This window comes from Cottoperca gobio, chromosome 22 (assembly GCF_900634415.1).
Source record: "Cottoperca gobio chromosome 22, fCotGob3.1, whole genome shotgun sequence".
Classification (NCBI taxonomy): domain Eukaryota; kingdom Metazoa; phylum Chordata; class Actinopteri; order Perciformes; family Bovichtidae; genus Cottoperca; species Cottoperca gobio.
In genome coordinates, this window is record NC_041376.1 from 13,678,053 (window position 1) to 13,704,787 (window position 26,735).

A 26,735-nucleotide genomic window follows, 5' to 3' on the forward strand; every position below is an offset into this window, starting at 1 on the left:
CAGTCAGTAGAAGGCAGCTTTCTTTAAGTCATGTAAAATCAATTAATGTCCCACCGATTCCATTAACAGAGGGACAATTCTGATAGTAAATAATACTATGATCAACTAAATCAACCTATACTGCTTTGTAAAGTGTTATAAAGTAAACAAATGCTGTACATCATCATATAATTGTCGCCCTCTTTTGGCCATGATGCACCATTACATCAACAATGGATGGGTTTTCAAGGGCAAAGCTAAACCCCGCCTCTTTGAATTTGATTGGTTTAGATTAGAATTCTCGCCTCCTCATTGGATACTCAGAATGACAAATAGGGAACTGTGAAGGAGCAAAACGGCACCGGTGAGAAACGTGGGTCAAACTCCTGTGCATTTGTAGGTTTCTGTCCTTATTATATTCTGTTTGTAAGATGTTCTCAGTTTTATGTCGGCTTTTAGAAACAATGGGAAGTGTTCCGCCTAAATTCACAGCCTTTAAAGGGGCTCCGTTAGCAGCATTTGGTCCAAGAAGCTAACATTAGCTGCAATGCTAACCACTGTGTCTTGAGTGTTGCAGCTCTGTCAGCTGTCAACACAAGTTTAAAGTCAATTAGTCTAGTTAGAGGTTGTGTCACTGCATCCTCACTGATTAATTAAAGTTACTGTATTACTCAGCTAATGATATTCATGTGCAGCAACGTACAAGGATGCTATTACTTTCTTTTCCGTAAACTACACTGTGTTTTCTAAATGTGGAACTAAAGAATTGTAAGTCATGTGTAAAAACTCTGTTCCCCCTTCCAATAGTGCTTCCCTCCCGTTAAAATTATGTTACCGTAGCGTCCCCCTCCTTGGTTAGAGTTAGGGTAAGGTTGTGGTCAGATTCAGCTTTAGCCTTCTGTTTTAACACCACTTGGTGGTGCACGAGATCTTATTATAAGACATCCTAACATTTACCTCAGCTTAAGTCTAGACATTGGTAATCAATCCCATGACCTGATAAAGAAGTAATTGAAATTGATCATTTGAATTGGCAGAAGTGACACTCAGAGAATGTGACCATGCTGTTTCACATACTATGTCCATTGCAACATATTTATGGGAAAATATCAATATGTTCTATATTAAAGATTAGAATAAAGCGGACTCATCATATTTGTAATGGGACATGCCAAAATAGCCTATCCCTAAACGCACTGCCTTTCAGAAGGTTATTCCCAAATCTTTCGAATGCTATTACTGATGTCATTATTACCATTAATTCCTCACATGTTGCTCTTTTCAGTATTTTTACACATTTATGCCTCTCAGCTTCTGAATGGCTTTGCTGCTGAGAAAGATGATCTCTCAGAGTTTTTCTCACCTTTTGTGTGTTTGTTTTTTTACAGTGTTCACCTCAATGATGGCTGCCTCAACGAAACTGTCGTCTTTCCGTCTGCCTCCCTTTCCTACTGTAGGCGAGCTCATAAAGCTGTACAAACTGCGAGCTGAGAAACAGCTCTCCCAGAACTTTCTGTTGGACTTGAAGCTCACAGGTTAGTCTGCCTCACTCTTCCTTTCTCTTTCTTTCTCTTTCTTTCACTCTATCTGCAGTGCACCAATACCTGCTCGCTCCTGTTCTTTGTTACCATGTCTGCACTGAGGGCACAATGATGTGTGTTTTTTTCAGTGCACTTGATTGAACAGCTCCACATAGCCTTGTTTTAAGGCATTGAAACAAACAGGCTTTCTGTATGGATGAGGTTGAGTAGATTCCCCTCTAATGTCAATGGACCGAGTCAGTTGAATACAGCCCATGCTGAGCTTGAGCCTTAATATAATTATCAGTGATGCAGTGCAGGTCTGATCTGCTCTCTTGTCCTTGGACAAGGTGACTGTTAGATTAATGCACCTTATCTTCATCACACAGAGGCAGGACGGTATTTTAACATCACATAATTTATCTCAATTTAGATACTCAAGACCCTGATGAAGATATTTGATTGGGGGCTATGGTGTAATTTATATGATGCATGAGTTGAACTAAGTTGGTACGTAATTCACACAGTGTATTAAAATATTGCTGAAACGCACTATTAAGTTTATCATCCATCTCCAACTTTTCAGACAAAATAGTGCGTCAGGCGGGCTGTTTGAGGGATGCCTATGTGTGCGAGGTGGGTCCGGGTCCCGGCGGGCTCACCCGCTCCATCATCAATGCCGGGGCGACGGACTTGCTTGTGGTGGAGAAGGATACACGCTTCATCCCAGGGCTGAAGGTAAATTTAGCGGCCACAATGATACGGGCTTATACACAATGTCATCAAGGTCATTAGTTCACTTGGCAGAAAAAGCTCTAACGCCTTCACCTGTCAGGTTCTTGAGAGCAGTCAATCTATTTTCAACTGCAGCATCATTAGTCACCCGCAGAGTGACTGATGGTATTTAGTTTTTCTGAACACCTTTTCATTTTTCTCATTTAATGTCACATCCTTTTCCACAGCTGTTGTCTGAGGCAGCACCAGGGAGGCTGAGGATCGTGCACGGTGACATACTCACCTACAGAATGGACCGAGGATTCCCAGAAAGCATCTCTAAGCCATGGGAGGGAGGTGAGAATGTGAAATTAGGAAACCTTTCGCGGAGGTCATGTGTAGTAAACCCATGGAAGTTAACCGTGTATGTGTGGCTCCACAGATCCACCAAACCTTCACATCATAGGCAATCTCCCATTTAGCGTCTCCACCCCCCTCATCATTAAGTGGCTGGAGAACATAGCCAACAGAACGGGGCCCTTCATCTACGGACGCTCCCAACTCACACTCACTTTCCAGAAAGAGATCGCAGAGGTGCGTGAACACTGTTCCATGTTTCAGTTTTCAAGGTGTATATTGGTCAGGATGCTGCTGTATTCTCCAGCTGCTAAGATTTGGTTGATAATTGAAAAGGTAGGCTAAGACTAAAATTGAACAAAGCTTAAATACCCCTTTCAATGCCCCCGTCAAAGCTCATTTCATAGTTTTTAAATTCGAAATGCAACCAGACATCTGCCTTAAGGCTTTAGCGGTGCCTTCAGTAGAGCAGCTCCTGGCACCTTTTGATTTAATGACATTCGCTAGTCTCTCACATCTCATTGCGTGAAGAACCAAAGGTTAACCACGGGACCACCATGGGACCAACCGGAGTGAAGGTTACGATTCTATGGGAACAAAAGCATATATTGAAGATTTCATGATTTATTTGATCATTCAAATCACGATCGATTTTGAATCGGAAAATCTAACTTAAAAAAAGAAAAACTCAGCCCTGACTAAAAGCAACATCACATGAACTCAACACTTTACCCGCTCTTACTGAATCTGCACCACTACTTTGTGTTGGTTGTTCTCTCCATCCAGAGGTTGACAGCCTGCACAGGCAGTAAACAAAGGAGCCGTCTGTCCATTATGGCTCAAAACTTCTGCACAGTCCGCAACTGCTTCACCATCCCTGGACGGGCCTTCGTCCCTAAACCAAAGGTAAGATTTACCTTTTGATAATGAAACTTCATATATTTAAATTCAATACGAGCATGTCAAATAAATATAGCAATGATTTCGACCTTCAGTGGCAGCATTGAAACAGTGGCTGTCAGAACAACACGGGCAGATGGACACATTACTATTTTACCCTGCTGTAGGATAAGAGTGGGATCTCCTCACATGTCCTAAACTCTGGCTTCTCGTCTGCTCCCATGCTCCTGTCAGTCCCTCATCACTCCACTCATCACTCATCCCTCCCTCACTTCTCTTGCTTTAAGGCTTCATTAAGACTGTGTTGAATCAGTGTTGTCTCTGATCCGTCTTTGGACCCTTTCTAGTCTGTAATGATGCCTGGTGGGTAATTTGAGATGTAGGCACAATCGCACTGCGCCTTGTAATGAGGGCCTAGTTCTTTTTTAGGAACAATTTCTCTCTCCCTGTCAGCCCATCAGTGGTGAAAGGAAGACGTTCACTCTTACGTAACATGGGAATGCAAAGGTTTCTTTTTCTTTCCGGGTTGAGGATTAATAGTAGTACTACGGGGCGCATTAAGGAAATATAAGTACTGCTGCAAAATTTTAAATATTAGGGTTGCCTTATAGTCCGCTCCACTGAGAGAGATTAAGGATTACAGACACACAACTCTTCTGAGAGACTCAGGAGCTCTCTTACATCTTTATACAAATGAAACCATGTTTTTCTTTTCCTGAATTAAAGGATAGGTGTTAGATTGGTGTCAGAGATGGACTGTTGGTCCCTTGAAGATGTGATGGCTCTTTAGGAGACCCTCTGTTGGTACATATTTAATCTCCTGTGTGGAGTAAAACGAAGCAGAGTGAATGGGACCAGTGCGGATTGTTCATTCTCTTAGAAGAGATGGCTCCCAATGATTATTTCATCACACTCTGCCTTCCTGTGCTTTTTTTATCTCACTCTTGAATGTCTTATTTTTGTGCGCATGTCAAACTGGAGCTAAATTCAACATGCTGGTCTGTGCTGTAGATGTTTGCATACATGTGGTATGTATAAGCATGGACAGAGTGGGCTCACAGTGCATGCTGGTGCACGCACTGCAGATGAATCTGCGCCTCCCACATGCGCACACATGCCAGCTACCACCACTAAAGGCTTTAATGGGCACTTGGTCGAATTGATATCATTAGGAGAGATGATGGCCGTTTGATGAGCAGGCATCCTGCTGCTGGTGTCCTATAAAAGATCAGAGAGCATGCAGACTATATTAATGCTGTCATACTCTCTACATTGTGCAGGCCCCTTTTTACTACTATGTCATGTCGTATAATTCATGAAGAGCTCTATGGCTCTGTATTGTTTACTGGTGCACACCAGAGTAATTACGCAAAATTGCGTGAACAATAAAAATGTCCTGCCTGATTTACGGGACAACATCAGAGGGGATTGAGGTTGTGACAAACTGGAATAAAGACTTCTTAAAGCAGTAGTTTGTCTGGAAAGCTGACCTATATATTGCATAAACAGATATAGAAAATCCAGAAGAATATTGCATTCAATTCATAATGGGTACTGTCTTGGGTGTTGATACTGTGCACTGCTTATAGTGCTATAGTGATAAAGCAGAAGCAACTTGTAAAAATGATAGTGGCTAAATACCCCCCTTTGTGGGCAGAAGTTAATTAAAATGGAGGAGTTACGATGCCAAATATCAAAGATCTCTCCCTCTCTTTCTGTCCGTCTCTCTCTCGGTTACTGCGGCATGTGTTTTCAGGGAGTGTGTGAGACTGTGCCTCATACCTGTAGCCAATAAATCAGCTCAGTGATCTAATTGTTGGTATCATCTTGTTCCCACTGAAGCGTTGGGATCACCGATTGTGTTAATGAGGAGGAATGTTGAAAGTGAAGCACAACTGGGCATTGCTTTTGTCCACCATCGGCATGTCTTTGTCATGTCTAAACCGGAGGCTCTCTGTTCTGCTGTGACTGAGCGAGTGAATCATGGTTAGCCCCGGAGGCCCGCTCAGTCACGTATTGATATGTTATTTTTAAACATTTCTGTGGAAAAACTAAAAATGGTTGGTCAGCGGTGTCCTCCCCCCACGTCACCAATGGCAACAGTAAATACAATACACAGCAGCAGGTGCAATGCTACACATATGGCAATAAGTGGAGTGTGAAAAACATTTGAAGTGGTTTTAATACTGTGTAATCAAACAGACAGCGGGTCACAAAGAGCCACAGGAAAAGCAATGAAATTACTGAACCGTTCCAAATAGCAATGATTAGAAAATAGCTACAGTTAAAGGCTGGGGGGGAGGGGAAGTGCAGGTGTGATTAGTCGGTTTATTTGAATCTATAGGAGCTGGCCAGTGCAGGCTAATAGATAATGAGAATGGGAAATGTTGAATCCATTTGAACTCAGCTGCTGCTGGGGCCCATATCGACGTGGGGTGGGCAGATAGGCTCTTATCCTTGCCGTTTAATCTGTCCGTCTTGTTCTTCTCGCCCCCGGACTGCACCTCTCTTGTGTCACATTGAGTGACTGAGATTGTCCTTGAAGGTTTCTAAGAGCTACGATTGGCTGCTTTCATGGTGTTCCCTGAGGCTCTGGGTCTGTCCTGCTGCAGATCACACCTGCTTCTCTTTCCTTATTAGTCACTCTTCTGCTGCTAAATCTCACATAGTCCAACAGATTGAGCACTCTTTAAATTGCTGCTTTCATTCGCCACTATACATATATTTGAAAGATCTTTTTAAGGAAATAAACGGAGAGAAGAAACTGCTTCTCTGCAGTTGCTTTAGTCATTATACACATTTCTAATTTGTATTCTGGTCAGGGGTCAAGGAGGTTTAGAGGGCCATCAAGCATCTGCATCTTCAACACGGACATTCAGTCTTCCAATTTCATCTTGACTGCCTCTTTACATAGAAAATCGCTGATTTGCAAAGAGTAAAGAGCGCGTGTTGACTTGCTCATCTCTCTTCCCCTGCCTCTCTGATTTCTCGGCAGAATGTGATTAAAATCAACTTGTGTCCATCAGAGGCAGGTCTTTAAGTCGTGCAATAGATGCTCCATCACGAGCAACCTGCTGCCTCATCTGTAGAGCTCCTACAGAGCTTACAACTGTGTCATTCATTAGCAAGGGAGGAAGAAAAGTAGGCATTGAGAAGTGGGGGCAGTGGGAAATGAAATTATTAAATGATAGAGATGGAAACAAATAAGAAATGAAACAGTATATATTATAATAACATGGATAAAGAGGAAACTGTCTAATGTTATGTATGGAATGCAACAAAAGCTGGAAGGATGTAAATACTGCACACATGTAAAGAGCGCTGGAAGACAGATTTACGACAGAGATCGATATGAAAGGAGAGCGAGGCGTACCTCCAGCAGATGGTTGTCTGGGCCGATCGGCTCTGAGTAATGGCTGCATCAGCCCTCACCCACCAACTGACTGAGCCTCGCAGGAGGAGAGCCGTACAGATGTTCCCCTTGTACACAATCGTCGGCCAAGAGCACATGCCAGATGAGCAGAGCCTAATTTAAATGTGTTATTGCTGCATTGAACATCCATTATGGCTGGCAGTTGACAGGGAGACTTTGAGCTTTGGGAGGAGATGCATTCAAAAAACATATTATTTTGAATCTAGTTTATTTCCATGGCTAAGTATCACACTAGTTGGGGATGCTCCATGATAAAGGCATAAAAAGGAAATTTGGCATCGACCAGAAATAAACATTTTCTCCGATATGAAAGGCGGATATGTTACATAAAAAATAAATATGGCATGTTTTACATGTAACCTAAGTTGAAGTAGTTTTCTTTTTGTGTACATCTTGAACAGAATTGTATTTTATGTCTGCCAGTGGGCCTGCACGGTAACAGTTGGCATAATATGTTAATGCCACTTCAGGAGAGACTTGATGTTCTCTGCAATTAGCTTGAAAAAATCTGTGAATATTATCAATATCTGCCTCAACAATCGGCCAAAATGAAATGGAAAATATCCAATATCGTGCATCCCTAAAAATAATTATATCTTTTGAATTCATGTTTTGTTCCAGTGTTGAATGTGACCCGCCTCAGTGTAGTGTAATGCAGTGGCAGGCTCAGTGATGGATAACTTGTCTGTGAACTGAAGTGGCCCAGTAAGAGCGAGAGTCTACTCAGAGGGACCTGCACTGCTTTCTCACCTCCCACCACGCATTCTACAGGCACACAATTCATCTCTGCCTATTCCTATCTCGCAAACGGGATCAACCGCGGTATCAAGAGTATCGGGCAGTTATTTCAATGGCTTGTGCCGGTACGGTAAACGCCTGAAGGCTTGGTCTCAATACATCACACACCCAAGGTAAAGAAAAGCTAAAAATACTTACCCTTCTCCTCCTCTTCCTCTTTCCTTAAACAAAATGCCGAGGTTTGCAGAGTTGGCTTAGGAACATCTCCAGAGATCCACTGCTCCGCCTAACAAGAAACTGTGCCGGGTTCGCTCACAGTCAGCGTTCAGAGTTTAGCAAATTCAGCTCTGTTTAGTTAGTGAGCATGCCAAGAGAATATGCAAGTATCTTCAGGAATAATGCTACAACCCTGACTAAATCCCCAGGAAATAAGGTCAGCTTCAAATAAGTAAATTGCTGGTGGTGCTATGATGCAATAACAAAGGAAGTCGCTGGGCTTTTTAGAGGGACTGGAGGTGTAGGTTGGATTAAGTGGGTGTGTTAATGAGGTTTTATACTTGTACAGGTCAGAGGTGGAAATAAATCAGTTATGATTGATCATGCAAACAAATATTCGCATCACACTTTCTGTCCATGTGTGAAAGTTTGCCTCTGCCTTCGCTTGTTATTGTGTTTCTATTTCTATTGTGTGTCACTAATACACTCTAGTCCGAGAGATTGCAACAAAAATGGATGTGTGCACACCTTTCAACCATTTAGCCTCCGTCACCTTCAGCTTACTGAATCCTCCCAGCCACACGTCTCGCCCCGCGCTCCAAGCTGAAATATTAAAGGGCCTCCTTTGAACTGTCAGAGTGTATTGTTTTCCCACAAGCACTTCTTTTGTCATCTCCATAGCTTTTACTGCCTTTCTCAGCAGTTAACTGCTCAGCCAAGGTCGTTGCTATTATTCCCCGGCCTCACATGAGCGCTGAGACCAGCGGGGAACAACAAAGGAAGGTCAGTCTCCCTCAGCGTTGATGACCACGTAATATCTCCGGTATGAACCTTCATGAGCAATAACGGCTGTCCAAAACAAAGAGGCAAACATTAAGCGTGGTGACATACTACTACAATTTGGGTGCTCGCTGTATTTTGAGCAATGTGGTGTTGGCTGATGGAGTCTTGGTGAGCGATGGCGAGATAGTTCATTAGCATGCTCTGAAATCCGTCTCGCTCTTTGTGTCTGCAAGCATGACTGGTGCAGTAACGCTCTCGTGTGCAGTCAGCGCTTCATTGTCTTCCACATTTCTTTTCCTGCAGTTGCAAAGGCTATTTGCTGGTCAAGAAGGTCAATAATGTAATCTGTGGATTTGGCGTGGCAGTGAAGTTCAAAGACAATCCTGACGCATGATTAACCCCTGCATCAAATTGACAGGCGCTCACCTCCCCTCACATTTTAGATCTGTCATAGCGGCAATTCGGGGTGAAAGCCTTTGATGGAAAATGTAGGTTAAATACACAGAGGAGCAGATCTTATTAGCGTTTCCCCACGAGAGGAGTAGTTATTTGATCTGCACTCTTGTTGCATAACCAAGAGGAGAGGGAGAATGTGGGAGAGCCTTGAATAATCCATGTTTGTTTCAGGAAACCACTCAGTGGATGTCGACGAGGCTCCAATCAGCTGTAACGAGAGCCCACATTCACTTGTAAAGTAACTATTAAATAAGCACTCCGTCTGAAGTGCATGGGCTACAGTATATGACAAAACAATTAAAGTTGGAGAACATACTGTATAGTTTTCAGATTTTGAACAAACTCCGCTTAAGGCGAAAGACATCTTCATTCAGCCAGTTGTGCAAACTTGTTATTGCACAGTCGAAGCCAATTTAATGAAACCCTTTTCCAGGATGGGCTGTTTGTTTCAAAATTCCAGATTGTCTTTCTTATAGATAATTTTATTTCTCTTGTCAATTGTTTGTATGTGTCCAGTTTATTCATTTCATGGATACAAGCTAACAGCTGCAACTAATGATTATTTTCATTATCGATTAATCTGCCAATTGTTTTCTAGATTAACGATTAATCTTTTGGTCTATAAAATGTCAGAAAATAGTGAAACATGTCCATCCCGGTTCCTAAAAGTCCAAGGGGATGTCTTTAAATGTCCACCACCCAAAGATAAAAATCTACATATTTGAGCTCTACTAATTGATGCAGGATATTTAAGGCGAATACTGATATCGATATTTATCCAATATAAATTTTTTCATACAAATAAATAACATTAAACAATTTTAATAGGAATCAATTGAATTTAGTCATTAAAGGATTTATGAATCATTTACTCAGCAGGACATTTTACATTTGAAAAATAAATTTTAGTCAGTAGGCTGCAACTAATGATTATTTTCATTATCAATTAATCTGCAGATTATATTCTTTATTAATCATTTGGACATTTTTTGAATAGGGATGACAATCGTTTTACTAAAGCCAAAGACATTCAATTTATAATCGTGTAAGTTAAAGAAAAGCAGCAAATCCTCATAATAAATGATCTGGAATCAGTTAATCAATTAAATCGATTATAAATATGTTTATTATTTATCTGTTGATCGTCTAATTGGTTAACTGACTGACAGTTTTAGTTTAATTGTCAGTGCTTTAATGGAGACACTGTTTCTAAATGACCAAACATATTTTTTAAATTTATGTATTGTTGTTAATTAGCCAGCATATAATAATAATAATAATAATAATAATAATAATAATAATAATAATAATAATAATAATAGTAAGCTAAAATCAGTCATGTTAGAGATAAATTGCAGCTGTCATCTGATTGGCCCTTTACGTGAATGTGTTGTTCTTTTGTGTTCATCTGTAATAATTACAACATGTTGTCAGTAAACTCTTGACTCTGTGTCAGAGACACCTGACCACTCAGGTAACACTCTTTCTCTTAACCGCCCAGAAAGGAAGAATTCCTTTTTCAAAACCCATTTTCACATAGTAATGTTTTATGGATGCATATTTTAGTTGGACTGTTACTGCTGTATTCCTGGGTGCTGCGTATGAGCAGCCTGTCAGCTACACTCAGCACAGCCTGCACTATCCAACAATCTGTACATTTGGCAGGAAGATGAATGCTATCTCCATCCTTATCCCCCGGACACATAAAAAGCACAGAAGACTCGCAGACCACATACAGTAGGCATGTTGCTTTCACAAAATAGTTTTATTGGTAAAAAATAGAACTACTTGCACAAGCACATTGAGACAACTGTATCAGAACTTGTGAACTGTTAATCATCACAAATATGCTCTGGCAAAGTAAGAAGTGCTAAAGCATCCACAAAAATAAGCTGCAGTTATCAAAATGATAAATCAATATCTTGGTACAGTATATGCAGGAGAGTATTAACTCTTTAGAACTTTTAGGACCTAGTCACTTTGCACTCTGGCCATTTATAAGCTAATTAAATCACGTGCTGATGATCAAGCTGCACAGCCACACAAAGAGAAATCTCTAGCTCCTATTTTCTTTCTGAAACCAGACAGAAATAGTTCCCCTTTTTTCCAGAGTGCCAGTAGTGTTATGTATTTGTACTGGTCCAGGGATCTTGGAATGCTCAGCTGTTTGAAACAAACTGCTGTCGAATAACACAAGCAAAGGTGCATTGAGTCGTCTTCTTATAAAGAAGATATGGTATGAACATGATATTGTATTTTATATTGAAACAATCTGAGGGAATCCTGATCCCTCAGTTTTAAACAAACACATTGAAAGCCCAGATCCTTGTGTACAGTTGTTACAGACTTACAGTAAACCAGAAATCCTGAAACGAATAAAAGAAATTATAATTTAGAAAATACCACACTCATGTTTTTCCAATGAAAGTCTCATCCCGGGGAAGTCTTGCTGTGCTTTGGGAAATGAGGAATAAAGAGGATTTAAAATAACCCTCGAAAGCTGCACTGGACTGTACACAAGCATCTAGTTGACTTGAGACTTAGTCTGGCAGAACAAATCACAAATCCATAAAACATTTGCTGATGTATAATTCATGTACAAACAACGCAATAAAAAAATAAACCGAAAGAACTCCAGATAGTATTAAAACGTGTCATCATGAAACGATTTGGCACATTCTCGAAACACATAACGTGTCAGTATTAGTGGATGACATGGCACATTCTTCTTTGTTTATTGCATTGGTTATGGTGCCTGGGCAGTGGGTTATTGTCAGGAGTCCAGTTCTGTCGGCTATAGTCTGTGCTGGGCAAGATGGTTAAGTCAGGGCGGGGTTAGGAACCTGGCCCGAGAGGGATGCCAGGGCCGGCAGTGGTGCCCACAGAGATGCCCGCGGCGTGCCGGCAGCAGCCTGCAGGTGGCGAGCTGGGCTTAGCCATCTGCTCTCCCCTAGGAAGCTGCATGTTTATGAGAGAGAAGGAGAGAATGTGCAGTTCTACACATCACTGCCAAGGCCTGTCTAAAGCATGAAAACCTTGCATATCCCTCCCTCAGTAAAGAGTACTCTGGAACATTACTGTCTGAAAGCGTAACAGTGCTACTGACATATGAGTAGGTGGGAGTTTTGTTTTGAGCGTGTGGGTTGGGGCGGCCATGCTTTCAACATGCATCAGCTTTCTCTCGCCAGCAATCACATCCATGTGACATGTGACACAAACGGGACCGAGGGAGTGAGGGTAGCACATTTAGAGAGTGACAGGTAGGAAAAAGAAGAGCGTGGCATAGCCAAGTGGCAGCAATTTAAGATGGTGAGACCTTCTGCAGGTGCAGACTGGCAGCATATGCGCACTGCTGACGCACTTGGAAAACAAGTCACATATGGAGAATGACTCAAACCTTTTTTAGCTGCCTGCCACACAGCTACCCAGTCGACCATGTCTCAAGAAGCTTCTCCTTTTCTGCCTCGTCCTCGCCTGCCTGCCACTGCACCATTAAACATCCGCTCATCCCTGTGAGACTACTCGCATGGTATAGACACCATAGCAGTGGGCAGCAAGGAAAAACATTTTCCAAAACCTCTCACCGTGTAACCGGGATGCTGCCTCCTGTCACTGGCTAATAAAGGGGATTAGTGAAAGTAGTGTGAGCAAAGGCTCTGATTAAAGCTTCTGGAGCCATGCCTTGAGAAAAAGATGCCCCCGTAAACAACTTCCAATCACTGACTGACATGCACATACCCCCAGACAATACAGATATTTGAATGCTGAATTCTGTTTCCATGGCAGTGCGAACGAGGATGACGGGAGAGAAAAGCACATGCAAAAAGCCAGCGTGTCTGAGTGTTTACTGTGAACAAAAACACACAAGAGCATGAGTAAGTGTGTGGGTGTGCATGTGTATGAGGGCATGCAGGAACGGGTTAGATGGATTTGGATGGGTAGCTGCTACTTACAGATAGTATGTTTTTGTCTTGATGTAAATATTTTTTTTTAAAACAGCACATCAGATAGACCACTCTGCTTAAGGATTGAATCTCTTTCTGTCAATTTCTCTCTGTCTCTCTCATATTTCCACCCGCAGAGAGAGAAGCGGGCAACTGTTTGTCTGCATTTTCTGTCTGAAATCCAGCCCAGCAGTCCACATATACTCCTTGACAGTCCTCTTTGAACAGTTACAGCAGGGTAATGTTTCTACAGCTTTTCAGGCACAGGCATTTTGTGGCTATGTCTCAGTCTTCTACTAGGCATGCCGCTGTATTAATACACAGACAGGCGCCACACAGCATGCTTTAGAGGCAAAATATCAACATCATTCTAGTAGCTAACAAAAATATGACTATTTATTTCAATCAATTCCTCGTAGCATTCTAGTAGATAATTATACGAAAAACTACAATGGCTTGCTATGAAAAGGTTTCTCAGGCATTATTTTTGCCTATTTTGTCAATTGAGTGGGTACCAGACGATTGTAAATAGCAGCTATATGATTGCTTTTTTCTTTTATTTCAAACCTTTGGCGAGGAAAAAAACAAATCTACACGGAAGGCTTAATCCATCCTCCAGGGATCTCTTTCTGTGATTCACTGATGAAAGATGTCTGCATTTGGTTAGCGGCTTCCTTCGATGCTGCAGCACCTTATCCTGGCTCCTTACACATTCACACTGTTTGTTCCAAGATGCTGCTTAGGGAATACCTCCACTGCTTGTGCTTGCAAAACAGAAAAAGGGAGAAGAGCAAGATAGAGGAGAAGGGAAAATGAAATCAAAGTTGTTGCCCTCCTCTCTCGTTTTTTCTCCACCTCCATCTGGAGTGGAGCCTTAGTGTGTAGCATAAGCTGTGATGGTTTCCCCTCAGGCTCGTCTCCCTTTAGCCGTAGCGTACACAGCGCTGCTTTATTACACATAGTCCTGCAGGCTGTAGCCGGTCTTATTGTCTAATGGGGAGAGAGAGCAGTACTGGTGCTGGAGCTCCTGCTGGAGCAGCTGTTGCTGCTGCTGCTGCTGGAGCAGCAGTTTGTCAGGGGGAGGGAGGAGGACCAGGTCCTGGGGGCCATGCCTCTTCCCCGAGCAGGACATACAGAAGATGGACCCCCCGACAAAGAGGAATCCTGCTGAAACAAAGGCCACGTACACAGCACCCCCAGGCTCAAACTTATTGCTCTCGGGCACATTGGAGTCTAGGAAGTTGGTGATGACCTCGTTGGTAAACCAAGAAGCAGGCACCAGACACAGAAAGCCTGCAGCGACAAAGCAGCCACCACTGGCAATTGCAGCGTGCCGCTTGGAGCGCCGTCCACCTCCCCAACGTGTGCATTTAAGTCCCAGGGATGCAAGGCAGAGGCCCATGGCAGCCATCACGCAGCAGAGCACCATAGTGGTGCGGGCAGTCTGCAAGTACGCAGGTAGTGAAAGCACCGAATACTTAAGTGTGCAGCTGAACATGCCTGTGCTGTACCATGTGCAGTCCATCCACAGACCCTGCATCTGAGAAATCGCTGTGATGATATTGGAGCCCACATCTGCGCTGACCTTCCAGTTGGGCAGCAGAGTGGCAACCATAGCACCCATGATGCCCAACAGCGCGAGGACAAATCCAAATATCTGCATCCCCGTGGATGCCATGCTCCTTATCAAGTTGATGCTGCTGCCGCCGCCTCAGCCCTTGTCCTCGCCAGGCAGCATTCACCCAGCGCCAGCTAGGCTCGTCGACCCCACTGCCCAGCCGTCTCTCTCCCCTCCCTTAGTGGTGTACCAGCTGCCAGTCAAATCCCCAGTTCCTCAGCTCTTCAGCTGCGGCTCCACTGGACTGGAGGAGAGAGAGGGAAATTAAAAATTGAACTGAGTGGGTCCCCTCTTTCTGTCTCCCCTCATTCACCTAACACAAGCACAGACTTTTCTGGCTGGAAACAAAGGGCAGCCTGAAGCACGAGTGATGAGAGCTGGCTCTGGCTGACTATAGAGTAGATAGACAAAACACTGAGGTTATTCCGCATGTATGCATTTTCTATCTGCTGCCATCTCCTTCTCCTTACCGGAGCCCCATAGAGCTGTTATTGTAGAAGAAGAAATTAGTTTGTGGTATTTGCAATGCTCAATAGCGATGTGGACTTAAAGCTGCAGTGCCCTCACCCCACTCACATACTGTATATTCTACCAATTTAATTTCACTGCTGTTTACTTTATAAACTGAGAATATCTTTTTAACAGTTACACAACGTTATTTTAAGGTAAAATACCAGTTTACTCACATTTGTCAGCCGCTAGTATTAAACTTTGTGAATGTATCAGCTCTCTGTTATTACTATTTTGTCAGACTTCATAGCCGGCGCATAGTGGTCTTCATCAGCGAAATAAATAGGTCGTTCCAGCTTTGAATAAATAATGTCGATGCTCAGTTGTAATTGTTTTGCTGTTCTTTTATGATCCAGGGAGAGGGGGAAAAAGCGTTGTTGAAATAATCCCTTACCCCGGCTGGTGCAGAGCTGGAGCTGACGCGTCACGTTGTTCGCAGTGATTCCTGTAAACACACACAGTCACACATTGAAAGACAGTAGGCTGATGAGGGGGCGATGAGGAGAATTCATCCCAGATCACGCGTCCATTCAAGCCATCCATTTTCTTAGCGACAGTGTTTGAAAGGACATCCCTGCTCGATCGACCACACGGGCTTGGCCGGAGCCTGGGAGAAATAACCGTAGTGCTCTGGCACTCTCTCTCTCTCTCTCCCTCCCTAGCTCTCTCCCCCTCTCTCGCTCTCTGTCTCCCTCTCCTCGCTGGTTTGTGTGAGTGCGCTGGAGAACAGCAGTCTCTGCCTCACAACAACTTTATAAACGATTGTACATGACTGCTCTGCTCCTGTACATCTGTCACTCCCCCGCCATGACAACAACCAACCGCCGTTACCCGTCGCGCTTCATAAATATGTGTTCGTTTGAATTAGCAAGCTAGCTATAACTGTTACTTGTTTCTTATCGTCGTCAACGTATACCTCCATTTGCCTTTCTTAATGGGTTAACTGAAGTTAGCAAACAGTTAGCTAACGTCAGCTTTCATGTCAAAAAGCGCTTATTCTTTTAAGCCATCAGTCAGTTTGCCATAACTACAAAAAAAAGCACCTAATTTACCTCTAGTGGACATTATGCTAAACGCTTTGGTTTAATTTTCTTTTGTACAAATGTCAGTCTCTCCACAACAAGTTCCCACTAAATAAATAGTCCCTATGACAACAATTGTTTAAACATTATTCCAGGGTGGGATGACTAATTTATTTCATTTAATTTCTAGTTTTATTGTTAGCTATCTATGTTACCAAAGCACTGTCTCCACACTTCTAATTAAACATAGACTAATGCGGAATTGAAAAATGTGTAAACATGATACATTATAGCCTAATATTGTTAATATCAGTTCTTTATCTCCGATCTGGAGAATTGATTTTGTGAAAAGAACAGCAGTAATACTTAATTAAATGTCAACAAGTCATGTAATAACGAAATGTAGTCCACTCCTTCTCTAAATGTCAGAACACTAAACTAAATTAAAAGAATGAAAACAATGGTAACATTATTCATAATCTGAATGCATAGCATTTTGCAGAATGATATTTGTTGCTCAAACAGGTAGTGGCAAAAAGAGCGACAATATTTATTTTGGCGTCAGACTTTATTCAGGATGGGGGAAACTGTTCTTGCTGTGTAAAGCAAACTAACCTACACATTAAGCTGCTCAGTAATCACAATGCAATACAGCTGTTGTTAAAAGATAAGAAATGTCCAAGATGCCAAGTCTCGATTAGATTTCCAAACACAGCCCCACTACACAACTAGGAAGGTTAATCTAACTAAGACAAAAGAAATATCTGCTATCATTACGACCAGAAGAGCTGGTCCGAGTTGTGTTGTATGAAGCTTTGTTTGTTTATGTGTTGTGGTCCAGAGGAGCATGTGTATCCCTCTGTCAAAACTGACCCTCCCCGGGGCATCATCTTCATCAGGCATCAGTCAGCAGGAGCCTAAAACTCACAGCTGCTACCCTGTCTTCTCCCTCCTCTCTGTAGAGGACATACAACAGGGGAGGGAGTGGCTAGGGTGGCCTTGATTCATGAATGACAAAGAGGACAAATTGAGAGGGGGGGGGGGGAATCAGACAGGACTCATGGATGATACCCTTGTAAACGCAGATGTGTGTTGCTATTATTTTGCTGCATGGACAAATCAACAGAAACAACCTGCTGTGGGAGATAATTTTGCCTATTCCCCCACTAACACTATAACGACCAGGCATTGACCACAGATAGGTTGTTAGCAATTGATTTATTTAGCTATTGATCGGTTTGTTTAATTTGGCCCAGTGCTCTCTCCCTCCATTGTTTGGCCCAATAAACCTCCCCTAAGAGACCCTCTCTTAAAATGAGATCTGGAGAGCATGCAGGGATGGTGCACACCACATTACCTCCGGTGTGATGTTAGTGTCGACCTTCAACACTACATTCTCTGGGCTCCTTGTGGGATAACACTGCAGCAGGAAGAGAAATTTTCCAGTTTTCCACTGACAGTATGGCGTGTGTGACCTGTCTCCTTGTAACCGATGAGATACTAAGTGCTGGTGTTGTTCTGTGGGGAGTAAGATAAATAAATAAATAGATTATTGAAAGAGCGGATAAAATGAGAGAAAAAGATGGAGGAGAGAAGAGCAAAAAGCAGTTAACATACGCCTGGTGAGTGCAGATGTGTGACGCTGTGATGTGTGAAGATATTGCAGGCTGTTATAAGCGTGGTCCCCTTTATTTTATCACCTCACAGCAGAGCTCTCTAGCCTTTTTTTTTTTGCAGCGTAGCTCTGAGGCACAGCCCGACCAGCCACGCTTCCTTTTGCCCACACGAGGGGCTTTTATCGTTCAATTTGCATTTTCCTCTTTTATGTCCTCCCTTGCGTAATTGGTTTTCGTGCTCATCGTCTTGCAAAGGCGGTCTGTTCACAGCAGAGATGCAAGGTGTCGTCTGATAGCTGTGATGTCGCTGTCAATGCAATCTTGTTGTGGAGCAGGGCCCGGGTCCAGTTTCACCATAGATAACATGTGTAAACCTGTCGAAGGCAAAACACTTGTGACATGTTGCAAAATTACCGACATGTCTTAATTAAAGAGTCTTCTCATCTTACTTCATTAGGACTGGCTCCCATGAGTTTTAAAATATCCCATCAAACGATTTTTCCCAAGTTGTCCCCATTTGCCGTTCTGCTGGTCCAGTAAATTTCACATTTTTGGGCAAAGTTCAAGCTTTTCTATGACGAAAGTGTCTCTCCAAGGAGCTGATCTTGTCACACAATAGGGCTCCAGTCTTGAATGTCCTGTGTGCATGCCATGGTTGATTTCATGGGAAGTACACTGGACTGCTTGCACAGGAAGCCAAAGCCCTTCCTCCCCAAACCCCTCAAGCAACATCAGCCTTATTCAGCGGCATTGACTGCTGGCTTCTCCTCTCCGAGAGGCTGTCTAATTCCACTGATGTAATGGAGGTTGTCTTTTCAAGGTATTGTCATGATTAATGCAGCTCTTCCCCCTTTGCAGGAGCTTTTTCTCTCTTGTATTCCCTTGCTGTATATAGCATTCTTCCATCCCCCTGCTTTTTCTCAGAACCTGCCATTATGTAAGCGCAAGTGTTGGTGGTTCAGGTAGCACAGTGGCTGGTGCCCCTGGGCCCCTGCCATCTCGTCTTGGTTACGCTTAGAGGGACATGACAAATTACTGCTCACATGCCATCGGGTGAGAACTCGCCAAGAAAGAGACGTCGGAGGTGGAAACGGGGAAAGGGGAGCTGGAGAACCACAGGGCAAAGCTGGAGTAATAGAGTTCCCTGCTGAGCTTTGGGAAGGTCAAACACATGAAATATGGGAACTCACTAGTATTTTAATATAAATGTGGGACTATTGTACTGAAGTGGGTCAGAAAAGGTTGCAGAAAAAAGTGATGTGTGACATTTAGATAGAGATCGCTCATATTTTGCCCTTTTCCAACGCTTTACCAGGAGAATCAGCAGCATAAGACTTTTTTACAGATATGCTGGTACATCAGATTATTTAGTATACGATACATAAGTAGAGAAGCAGGCTCAAAGTCTTTGTAAATGTTTAGAATCTTTTCAAAAGCTCTAACAAAATGATTAGGTTGAGTATTTTCATGAGCTTGAGTAAGATCCTTACATAACAGTCTAATTTAGAGGCCAATGATCCACTCGTTTTCCCCTGCTAAATACAATTGTTTGTTCAAATAATTACCATCAGAACATTTCCAGTCTTTGTCTGCCTTTTATGTATGATCCTTACCGCCACCTGTGTAAAGAAAAGGAGGGGGGGATATTATGGCTGTCAGATAGGGTCAATAACCCGGTCTGCTTCCTCAGTTCAGGATTGGCCAGTATTTTGCTAAGTATTTTAGGGGTTTTGGGTGGGGGTGAGGGCATGTTCATAACACCTCAATGGAGGGCCCAGGTGACGGCGCATGATTTAAAATGGAGCTTCCTTGCATGTTGAGGTTATCGGAGGAAGGATTAATGGCAGGGAGAGGGATATATTCCAGCGGCGCTACCTAGTGAAGCCGTGTAGCAAGGCCATACATAAATCATAGCAGCAAAGTGACTTGGACAAGATGATGGCTGAAATGCTGCCGCCTGTATAGTCCCAATATCGACTTTTCCCCTTGCTCCTCTCTTAAATCATGAAGTGCGGAATATAAATGGCCCAATTATTTCAGCAGGGAGTGAAATTAAAGACGTTCCTTATTTTATTGCTTCTTCCCAACATATGGTGGTCTGATCTTGCATCATACCAAAGTACTGATAGGAAGAATTTTTGAAATCCAGATATTAAATCCCGACCAGAACCCTTACACGTTAATGTGACAGGTGGATGGATTGATTGCCATAATATGCACCTCTCTTCTAAACCAAATGATGCAGACACAGCTCTCAATGACCTTGATAACACCTGCCACATGGCCTTTGTATTTAAAATGCATCATGTGATCTAAAAGGGTTAGTGTATTAATAATGGACTTATTGGGAAGGAGCTGAGGCCATTACTGACACTACAAATAAAGCCAACAAAACCAACCTTCCTCTCTTCTTCGTTGTGGAACCACCTAATGCTGGACCCATGATTTTGAAGCTTCCTCTGCACCAGTGTTACTTATTGCATGGCTCGCCAAGCTTTAATTGGTGGCTCGCATGGCAGTGGGCTAAATAAAGGGGTGATAGATATGATTATGGAGTCAATACAGATATTTCATAAAAACACTAAAATCAAGCAGGGCTATTACATATAACCCATTAAAACACTGAAAGTGTCTTCTCTATTAGCCTACAAATGATTGATGATAATAATTGATAAAAGATGCAAATATAGACAGAAACAAGATATTTAAACTTGCTCAGCGGAACACGGACTCACTGCTGAGTTGCCAGTTTTGGCGGTCTATCAGCGCTACAATGGTGAATGTGCTCTTGGACGGGTAGATACATGGTGGGCTAGTATAGAAATAAATTAACTTAAGCTCATTAAAAATATGTTAACATACGCATGCTTATAAATATGGACATTTTCAAAAAAATAATTTATATCGCTAAATTCTAACATTTAAATTGGAGGATACTACGACCAACCTGGCACTTCATACTCGCGTTAGCTTGACTCGTTTCACCATTACATGCTAGTTAGCACGTGTTTCTACAGACGTAAAGTGGATCGATTTCTTATTTTAAAAAAATGTTGCAAACCAGGTGGACAGAAACAAAGCGTGGCAAACGAGGAAAATGAAGATTTGTCTTTGGCGCATTAAACCACCGCAAATCGAGAGGAAGATGCTGGAGATGTGGTTTGTGGACAGACAACAGCTGCTCCCGTTATAAAAAGAAAGGTACGAGCCATACAACACGAGCAAAGGACATTTCAAGACAAGTGGACAGAGGAATTTGTATTTGTCCTCCACGAGTTGAACCCTTTGTGCTTAATGTGCAAACAGACCCGCTCTGGTTTCAAGAGAAGTCATTTGGAGCCGCATTTCTAAACGACGCATCCAAAATTCAACGAAATTTACGCACCTGGAAGAGAAATTAGTAAAAAAAAATAGAGCAGCTTTCTTCTGTTTCACAGGACAATGATACAGCTGAACGATTAACTGAGACATCTTTTGAGATCGCATCGATTTTGGCTCGGGCAAAAAAACCTTCTCAGACTCTCATTGCTTTTTGGCTTCAGCAGAAATATTGTTTTCAGAGTTTGACAACATCATCCCAGTATTAGAATAATCCTGCTTTTAATTAATGCATTGGTTGGCTGCATTGCATATTGTATCTTCTGGGTGAGATGACAGATTAATAAACAGACATGCTTTTTATGACTGGATGTAGCTTTTCATACTTTGCGGTAAAAGTGGCTCTCCTATTGAGTTTGTCCGATCAATGTGGCTCTCACGTAAAAAATAGTGAAGACCCCTGCTCTGCATTATTAGTGCACATAGCCTTCAGGGCTGTTGAGACAGCATCCGCCGTTACCGACCCATTAAACGCCACTGCGGCAGGAAGCTCAGAAGCAGCACGGGGATCTATAGATCTGATAAGAGATAGTGCTGCGGTTTACAAGTGTTCCCGAGCGCTACCTCAGTTCGCATAAAAAGGGAAGTCAAAACAGCTCATCAGAAATCCTTTGCGCGTCCTCGGACCACTTAAGTTTTCCTCTCCTAATTATCGACGCCAGCCCCTAGCCCAGGAAAGCTAAAGGCAGCGAGTGAGTCACACAATCCAGAAATACAATCCTCAAGGATGCAGGAGGAGCTCCGCAGGGCATATGGTCTCAAAAGGACGGCTGCTGAGCTGAATAATGTCCTTTTATTTTACTTTGTTTGTTTGAGTAAGAGGTGGGAAACAAGTATGTGTTTTGTGCATGCTTGACTTGCCTTTTAAATGTTAAGTCTTCACCTCCCTGTACAACTTGAGCCTCCTCATGTACATACCTGTACATGTACAGTATGTCAGTCTTCTCTGTTGTATGCCTTCTCAGCTTGTACATCCCTCATCACAAAACACTCATTCCATTTTCAGATCTCAAATTATTTTCCATTCAGATGGATACATGAGCTACTTATATAGATTTGTCTTATTGCTATATAAGGAGGTTTTGAATATCTTGACAAGCGCTCAAAGCCAAAAAGTACTTAAGGCCAATGAAATGTATCATTATTAAGACTAACACTGACGATGTCTTTCCCTCGGAGCCCCATTGTCAGTCTGCTCAGCCAGTCAGAGTACAGTTCCTCTCAGTGCTCCCTCACTGGGAAGTAAGGTTATTACCATCTATGGAAAGGCAGACAGGCTACTGCTCCGCTCTGCTGCCCACTGTCTGGCTGGGCTATTGGTCCACACACACAATAGAGCATCTCTCTGATTGTGCAGTAGCCCCTTAAGCTATAACCTGCAGCACTGAATGGCATCATGTGAGACGCCCTTGAAGGACGATTGCTTTGTTTGTAATGCAAACGCCCAGATCCAGACATAGAAATAGTCTCTTAATGTATTTTGGTTCTTTTGATCCCATCACGGCGTTCAGAAGATAAAGAGGGTAGATGATCCTTTAAAGGGGAACGAGCAATAGAGTGAAGAGAGAACGCGTGGATGTATATGTGCTTGAAAGTTAAGTGCTTGCATTAAGCGAGCAAGAGTTCTCTGCCGAGACGGGCACGATTATTTCAACAGTGTGTCATGTCAGCTTAGGGCTGAAACGGGGAGGATCGGGAGTCAGCAGCTTGTGAAGAACTGAAGTTAAGGTTAGCGCCACCACCGGTCCTCTACTGTAGTTTAGTGATTCCCAACCTGCGGGCACAACAGTAGTTGCTGGTGGGTACAGTATGTGGAAGACTGTAGAATAGTAGTTTTGCCATGACATAAAAATTAATCATAGCACCTGTGTCCACTGAGTCCTATAAAGCAGGATGTGAGCTCTGTGGCTGCCTAACGTTCCCCTCACTGGATCCATATATGTTCACGCTCCATTGGTTTCACCCTTTGTGGAAACGGTAGAGCCGGATAGTCAAAGACAGTGGGATGAAGGGAAGAGCTCTTCAGTGAGTCAGGCTTGTAGGTATTAAGAAACCCAGTGGCGATGCAGCAACACGAGGAGAGACTGGGGAGAAAGAGAGAGGCTCAGTTTCTATGGTCCATCGCACAGGTGTTACTGTGGCAACTGGAAGCGCTCGCCAGCCAGCCATGCTGCGTCATCTTATTTTCTGCCTTTGCTCTTTTCTTTTATCCCATTTTATTGATCCCTCCACCTCTCCCTCTCTCTTTGTCCAGCTTTGTATCTCTCTTGCCATTTGTCAGGCAACCTTTGTCTCCAGTGTTTTTTCACCACACTTTGCATTCTCCTCTCTCCTCACACCTACCTGCTCTTTTCTCGCCAATTTCCCATGAGCACACTATTTACAATCTAGTTTTAAGATCTCTCTTGCTTTTTCTGTCCGTGTGTGTGTTTGTAGGTGGACGTGGGAGTCGTTCACTTCACCCCTCTGGTTCAGCCCCAGATCCAGCAACCCTTCAAGCTGGTGGAGAAAGTCGTCAGGAACGTTTTCCAGTTCCGCAGGAAGCACTGCTATAAAGGAGTAGAGTAAGAACAGTTATACAACTCGATGTAGCTCGCAAAGCATCTATCCTCTCTTTGTTCGCTTTTTTTAAAAACTTTTTAATCTAGTCTCATCCTCATCTACTGTATCATTCTCTCTACATTTTTCATTCGCTGTTTTCTGACAGCTGCAGTACTTCTTCAAGTCATCATTAATTAGAACGTTTTTTATTTTCTTTGTCACACACACACCACTCTGACAAATAAAGTCACTACTTTTGAAGCTTTCTGTAACTAAAGTCTGAACATCGAAGCACGCTCAGAGCTTTGTTCAAAACCACTAGTGACAACCCACACACCCACATGCATGTGCAGGCCGCCCCCGTGCCTGTTCGTAAAGTGTATGTAGGCCCGGATAACAAAAGAACACTGGCTATGTGAAAGAGAGCAGCAATTATGAGTCATCGAGATGGCATAGGAAGACGAGGCAGCATATTTTATGTAACTACAGAGGGTTGGTGGCAACGGCACCAAATTGGAGAGGAGGCACCATCACTGAAGCGCCTAAAAAGCATCTGTACTGCGCAGAGTGTGTGGAATTGGCTATTGCTCACTAACCTGCAGAAACAGAACATCTTAGACAGGGGAATGTCTTTAAATTAATAAAGAGATACCTCTCTGTATTGAATATTCTGGAGAGCCTTTCAGCAAAATAAAGGAAAATTGGACATTTGAATTATAGCTACCCTCTTAATATTGGAGAAGTTTGTGTCTTGTGTGAGCTTTGTGTCAGTATCTACATCCTTTGACTATGGAGCATGGCAGTGTAACAAATTAACAATTCATGAGCAGCTCTAGCCTTTTGTGTGATTTCAATTAACTTCACAGATTTGAAATAATTGCTGAGGGATCATTTCTTTCTGTTTGAACTTTATAATGCCATTAAACTTGCATGATCATTAAGATATCAAAGAGACCTGAGTGTAGGAATCTGTACTATCATTTCTTCATGTTATCTCGTGTGTTTTTTCACCCCCAGAAAGTTGTTCCCTGAGGCATGTCGTTTTGAGCTGACACAGGAGATGTTGCAGAAGGCAGACGTGGACCCCAGTCTACGCCCTACCGACCTCACCATACCTCAGTTCCGGGCTTTAGCGGATGCCTATGCTCATTTATGCACCCAGGAAACAAGTCTCTTCGGCTATGAGTTCAGAGAGGAGCTCAGACTGAAGCATCTCACCAGGAAAAGAAACAAACCAATGGACACATTTATTATAGACGAGCCAACCGACACGCCACCGAAATCCTCAACAACCCTGCTAAATAAAAATAAGCACGGAAACCAAGAGAAGCCCACTAATAGCTTCTGTTAGCACGGGGAAACAACAGACTGCTCTTAGTCTTGACATTTCCACCTGGCATAGGCATGCATTTTTAAAACGTTTTTTCCCCTGCAATAGGTAGCTAAGTATACATGAAATCCTGGGACAGACAAGACCATAAAGACATAAACATATATATATATAAACATATATACATAAATATCCTGGGTGGGTGGAATCAGCTTCAAGACTTTGCTCCATGATGGGACAACTCAAAGCAGAGTGATGTGTATTTGGGAGCGTAAAGAAAGCATGCTAGTTGCCCACAGTATCTCTTTAAGAGTGAGTATCTCTTTATGTCCCAATTCTTACTTCAGATCCAACTTGCATAACACCTTGTCCTGTGGGACCAGAAAGAACCGAGTGTTTTCAGGGTGATTTAGAAAATGGGAACAACATGGCAGCGCCATATTCAGGCCATTTTCCCCTTCTCTGAGTACTGTATTGCTTAGTCACCTGGGAGACGGAGATTAAAGGGAGGAGGAAAGTGGTGGGAATTTGTCAACTCCAGACAGACTCTTATTGTATTATAGGATAAAGTATATAGGACTGTTAATGCCTATATAAAAAACACAATCTGCAAATGTTAGTGGAGGCACTGATGTCCTGCGCATTTGTTACATTTCTTGTACAAAATAAAGCATTTATGTCATGAATGTTGAATAAATAAATAAGACAACTGTGTTGTTAGTTAAGGTTTTATATCATTACAAGTCTTGTTACTAGTTTGAATATTCCTCTTTGAAAGCTACAACAGATTATCAACAGAACGTGGCAGGGCTGTTGCCTGTCAGTATGGCAGATGGCAGGCTAAGGTTGACTTGCCAGAGGGAGAATTCACTCAGTTTTGATGACTGGTAAGTGTTAATCTGCGACCACAATCAGGATTCCATCAGATCTACATGGCAGATACTACCAGATCTGCAGGACGGCCATGTTGGTAGCTGTAATGCTTTTGATTTATCAATATATCTCTGTAAACCAAAAGAAATACGATGTGGTTTTGTGTTATGATAAGCTTTTATTTTGGAAGGATTTGAATAAACGGGAATAGATAGAATAGAATAGATAGACGAGAATTGACTTCACGCGCAACGTGAAAGTAATTAGCTACTGATGAGATACACCTGCGCACTAGCTAGTAGGGATATGTTACACCACGCTGACATAATTGTTTCTTTGGACTCTATAATATCTTTGTAGCGCTATTATCCTTCTTTTTAAAGCCAGAGCTACGAGCTACCGTTTCCACCTCGCGAGGGAACCGAATGTGGCTACAGGTGAGTCAAAACTACATCCTCACAGTCGTTTGTCAGGTATCGGAACATATTGTATACTGCCAATTCTTGTCTTTTTAAGATGAACTCCCCACCCCACTAATTTAACGTGAGTAGGCTACATAACAAAGTACAAAACTATTCACATCCTTACTTAACAGTATCAATACGGATAAGTGTCAATACTACAATGTAAACACTACAGGTTAAAGTACTGCATAAAACATTTTATATAAGTAAAAGTAGGCCTACAGAATGTTTTTAGCTAAATGTATTTTAGTAAAGTGTTGGCATATGTTACCAATGAGTCGTTATGTTTTGTATAATATATAAATAGTTTGTTTAAAATAATAATATGCAAAGTAACTATAAC

General features: G+C 42.6%; 2 protein-coding genes across 5 annotated transcripts; one reads left to right on the top strand and one right to left on the bottom strand.

Moving 5' to 3' along the window:
* The first annotated feature begins 272 nt into the window (after positions 1-272).
* Positions 273-25,764, top strand: tfb1m (transcription factor B1, mitochondrial). 3 transcript variants are annotated; one of them, XM_029460160.1, is made up of 8 exons: positions 273-375; positions 1,368-1,514; positions 2,086-2,237; positions 2,462-2,570; positions 2,656-2,807; positions 3,357-3,476; positions 23,621-23,748; positions 24,743-25,764. In XM_029460160.1, the coding sequence occupies exons 2-8, from the start codon at positions 1,379-1,381 to the stop codon at positions 25,074-25,076; spliced, it is 1,131 nt and encodes a 376-aa protein (XP_029316020.1). In that variant the 5' UTR covers positions 273-375; positions 1,368-1,378; the 3' UTR covers positions 25,077-25,764. The 3 variants fall into 3 exon arrangements, with proteins under 3 accessions (XP_029316020.1, XP_029316022.1, XP_029316021.1); XM_029460162.1 differs by having other exon boundaries at positions 278-343; XM_029460161.1 differs by having other exon boundaries at positions 316-352.
* On the bottom strand, positions 13,993-15,956 carry LOC115027110 (claudin-20). 2 transcript variants are annotated; one of them, XM_029460163.1, is made up of 2 exons: positions 15,563-15,956; positions 13,993-14,902 (listed from the first exon to the last, which is right to left on the bottom strand). In XM_029460163.1, the coding sequence occupies exon 2, from the start codon at positions 14,716-14,718 to the stop codon at positions 13,993-13,995; it is 726 nt and encodes a 241-aa protein (XP_029316023.1). In that variant the 5' UTR covers positions 14,719-14,902; positions 15,563-15,956. The 2 variants fall into 2 exon arrangements, with proteins under 2 accessions (XP_029316023.1, XP_029316024.1); XM_029460164.1 differs by having other exon boundaries at positions 15,345-15,956.
* Positions 25,765-26,735: the final 971 nt, after the last annotated feature.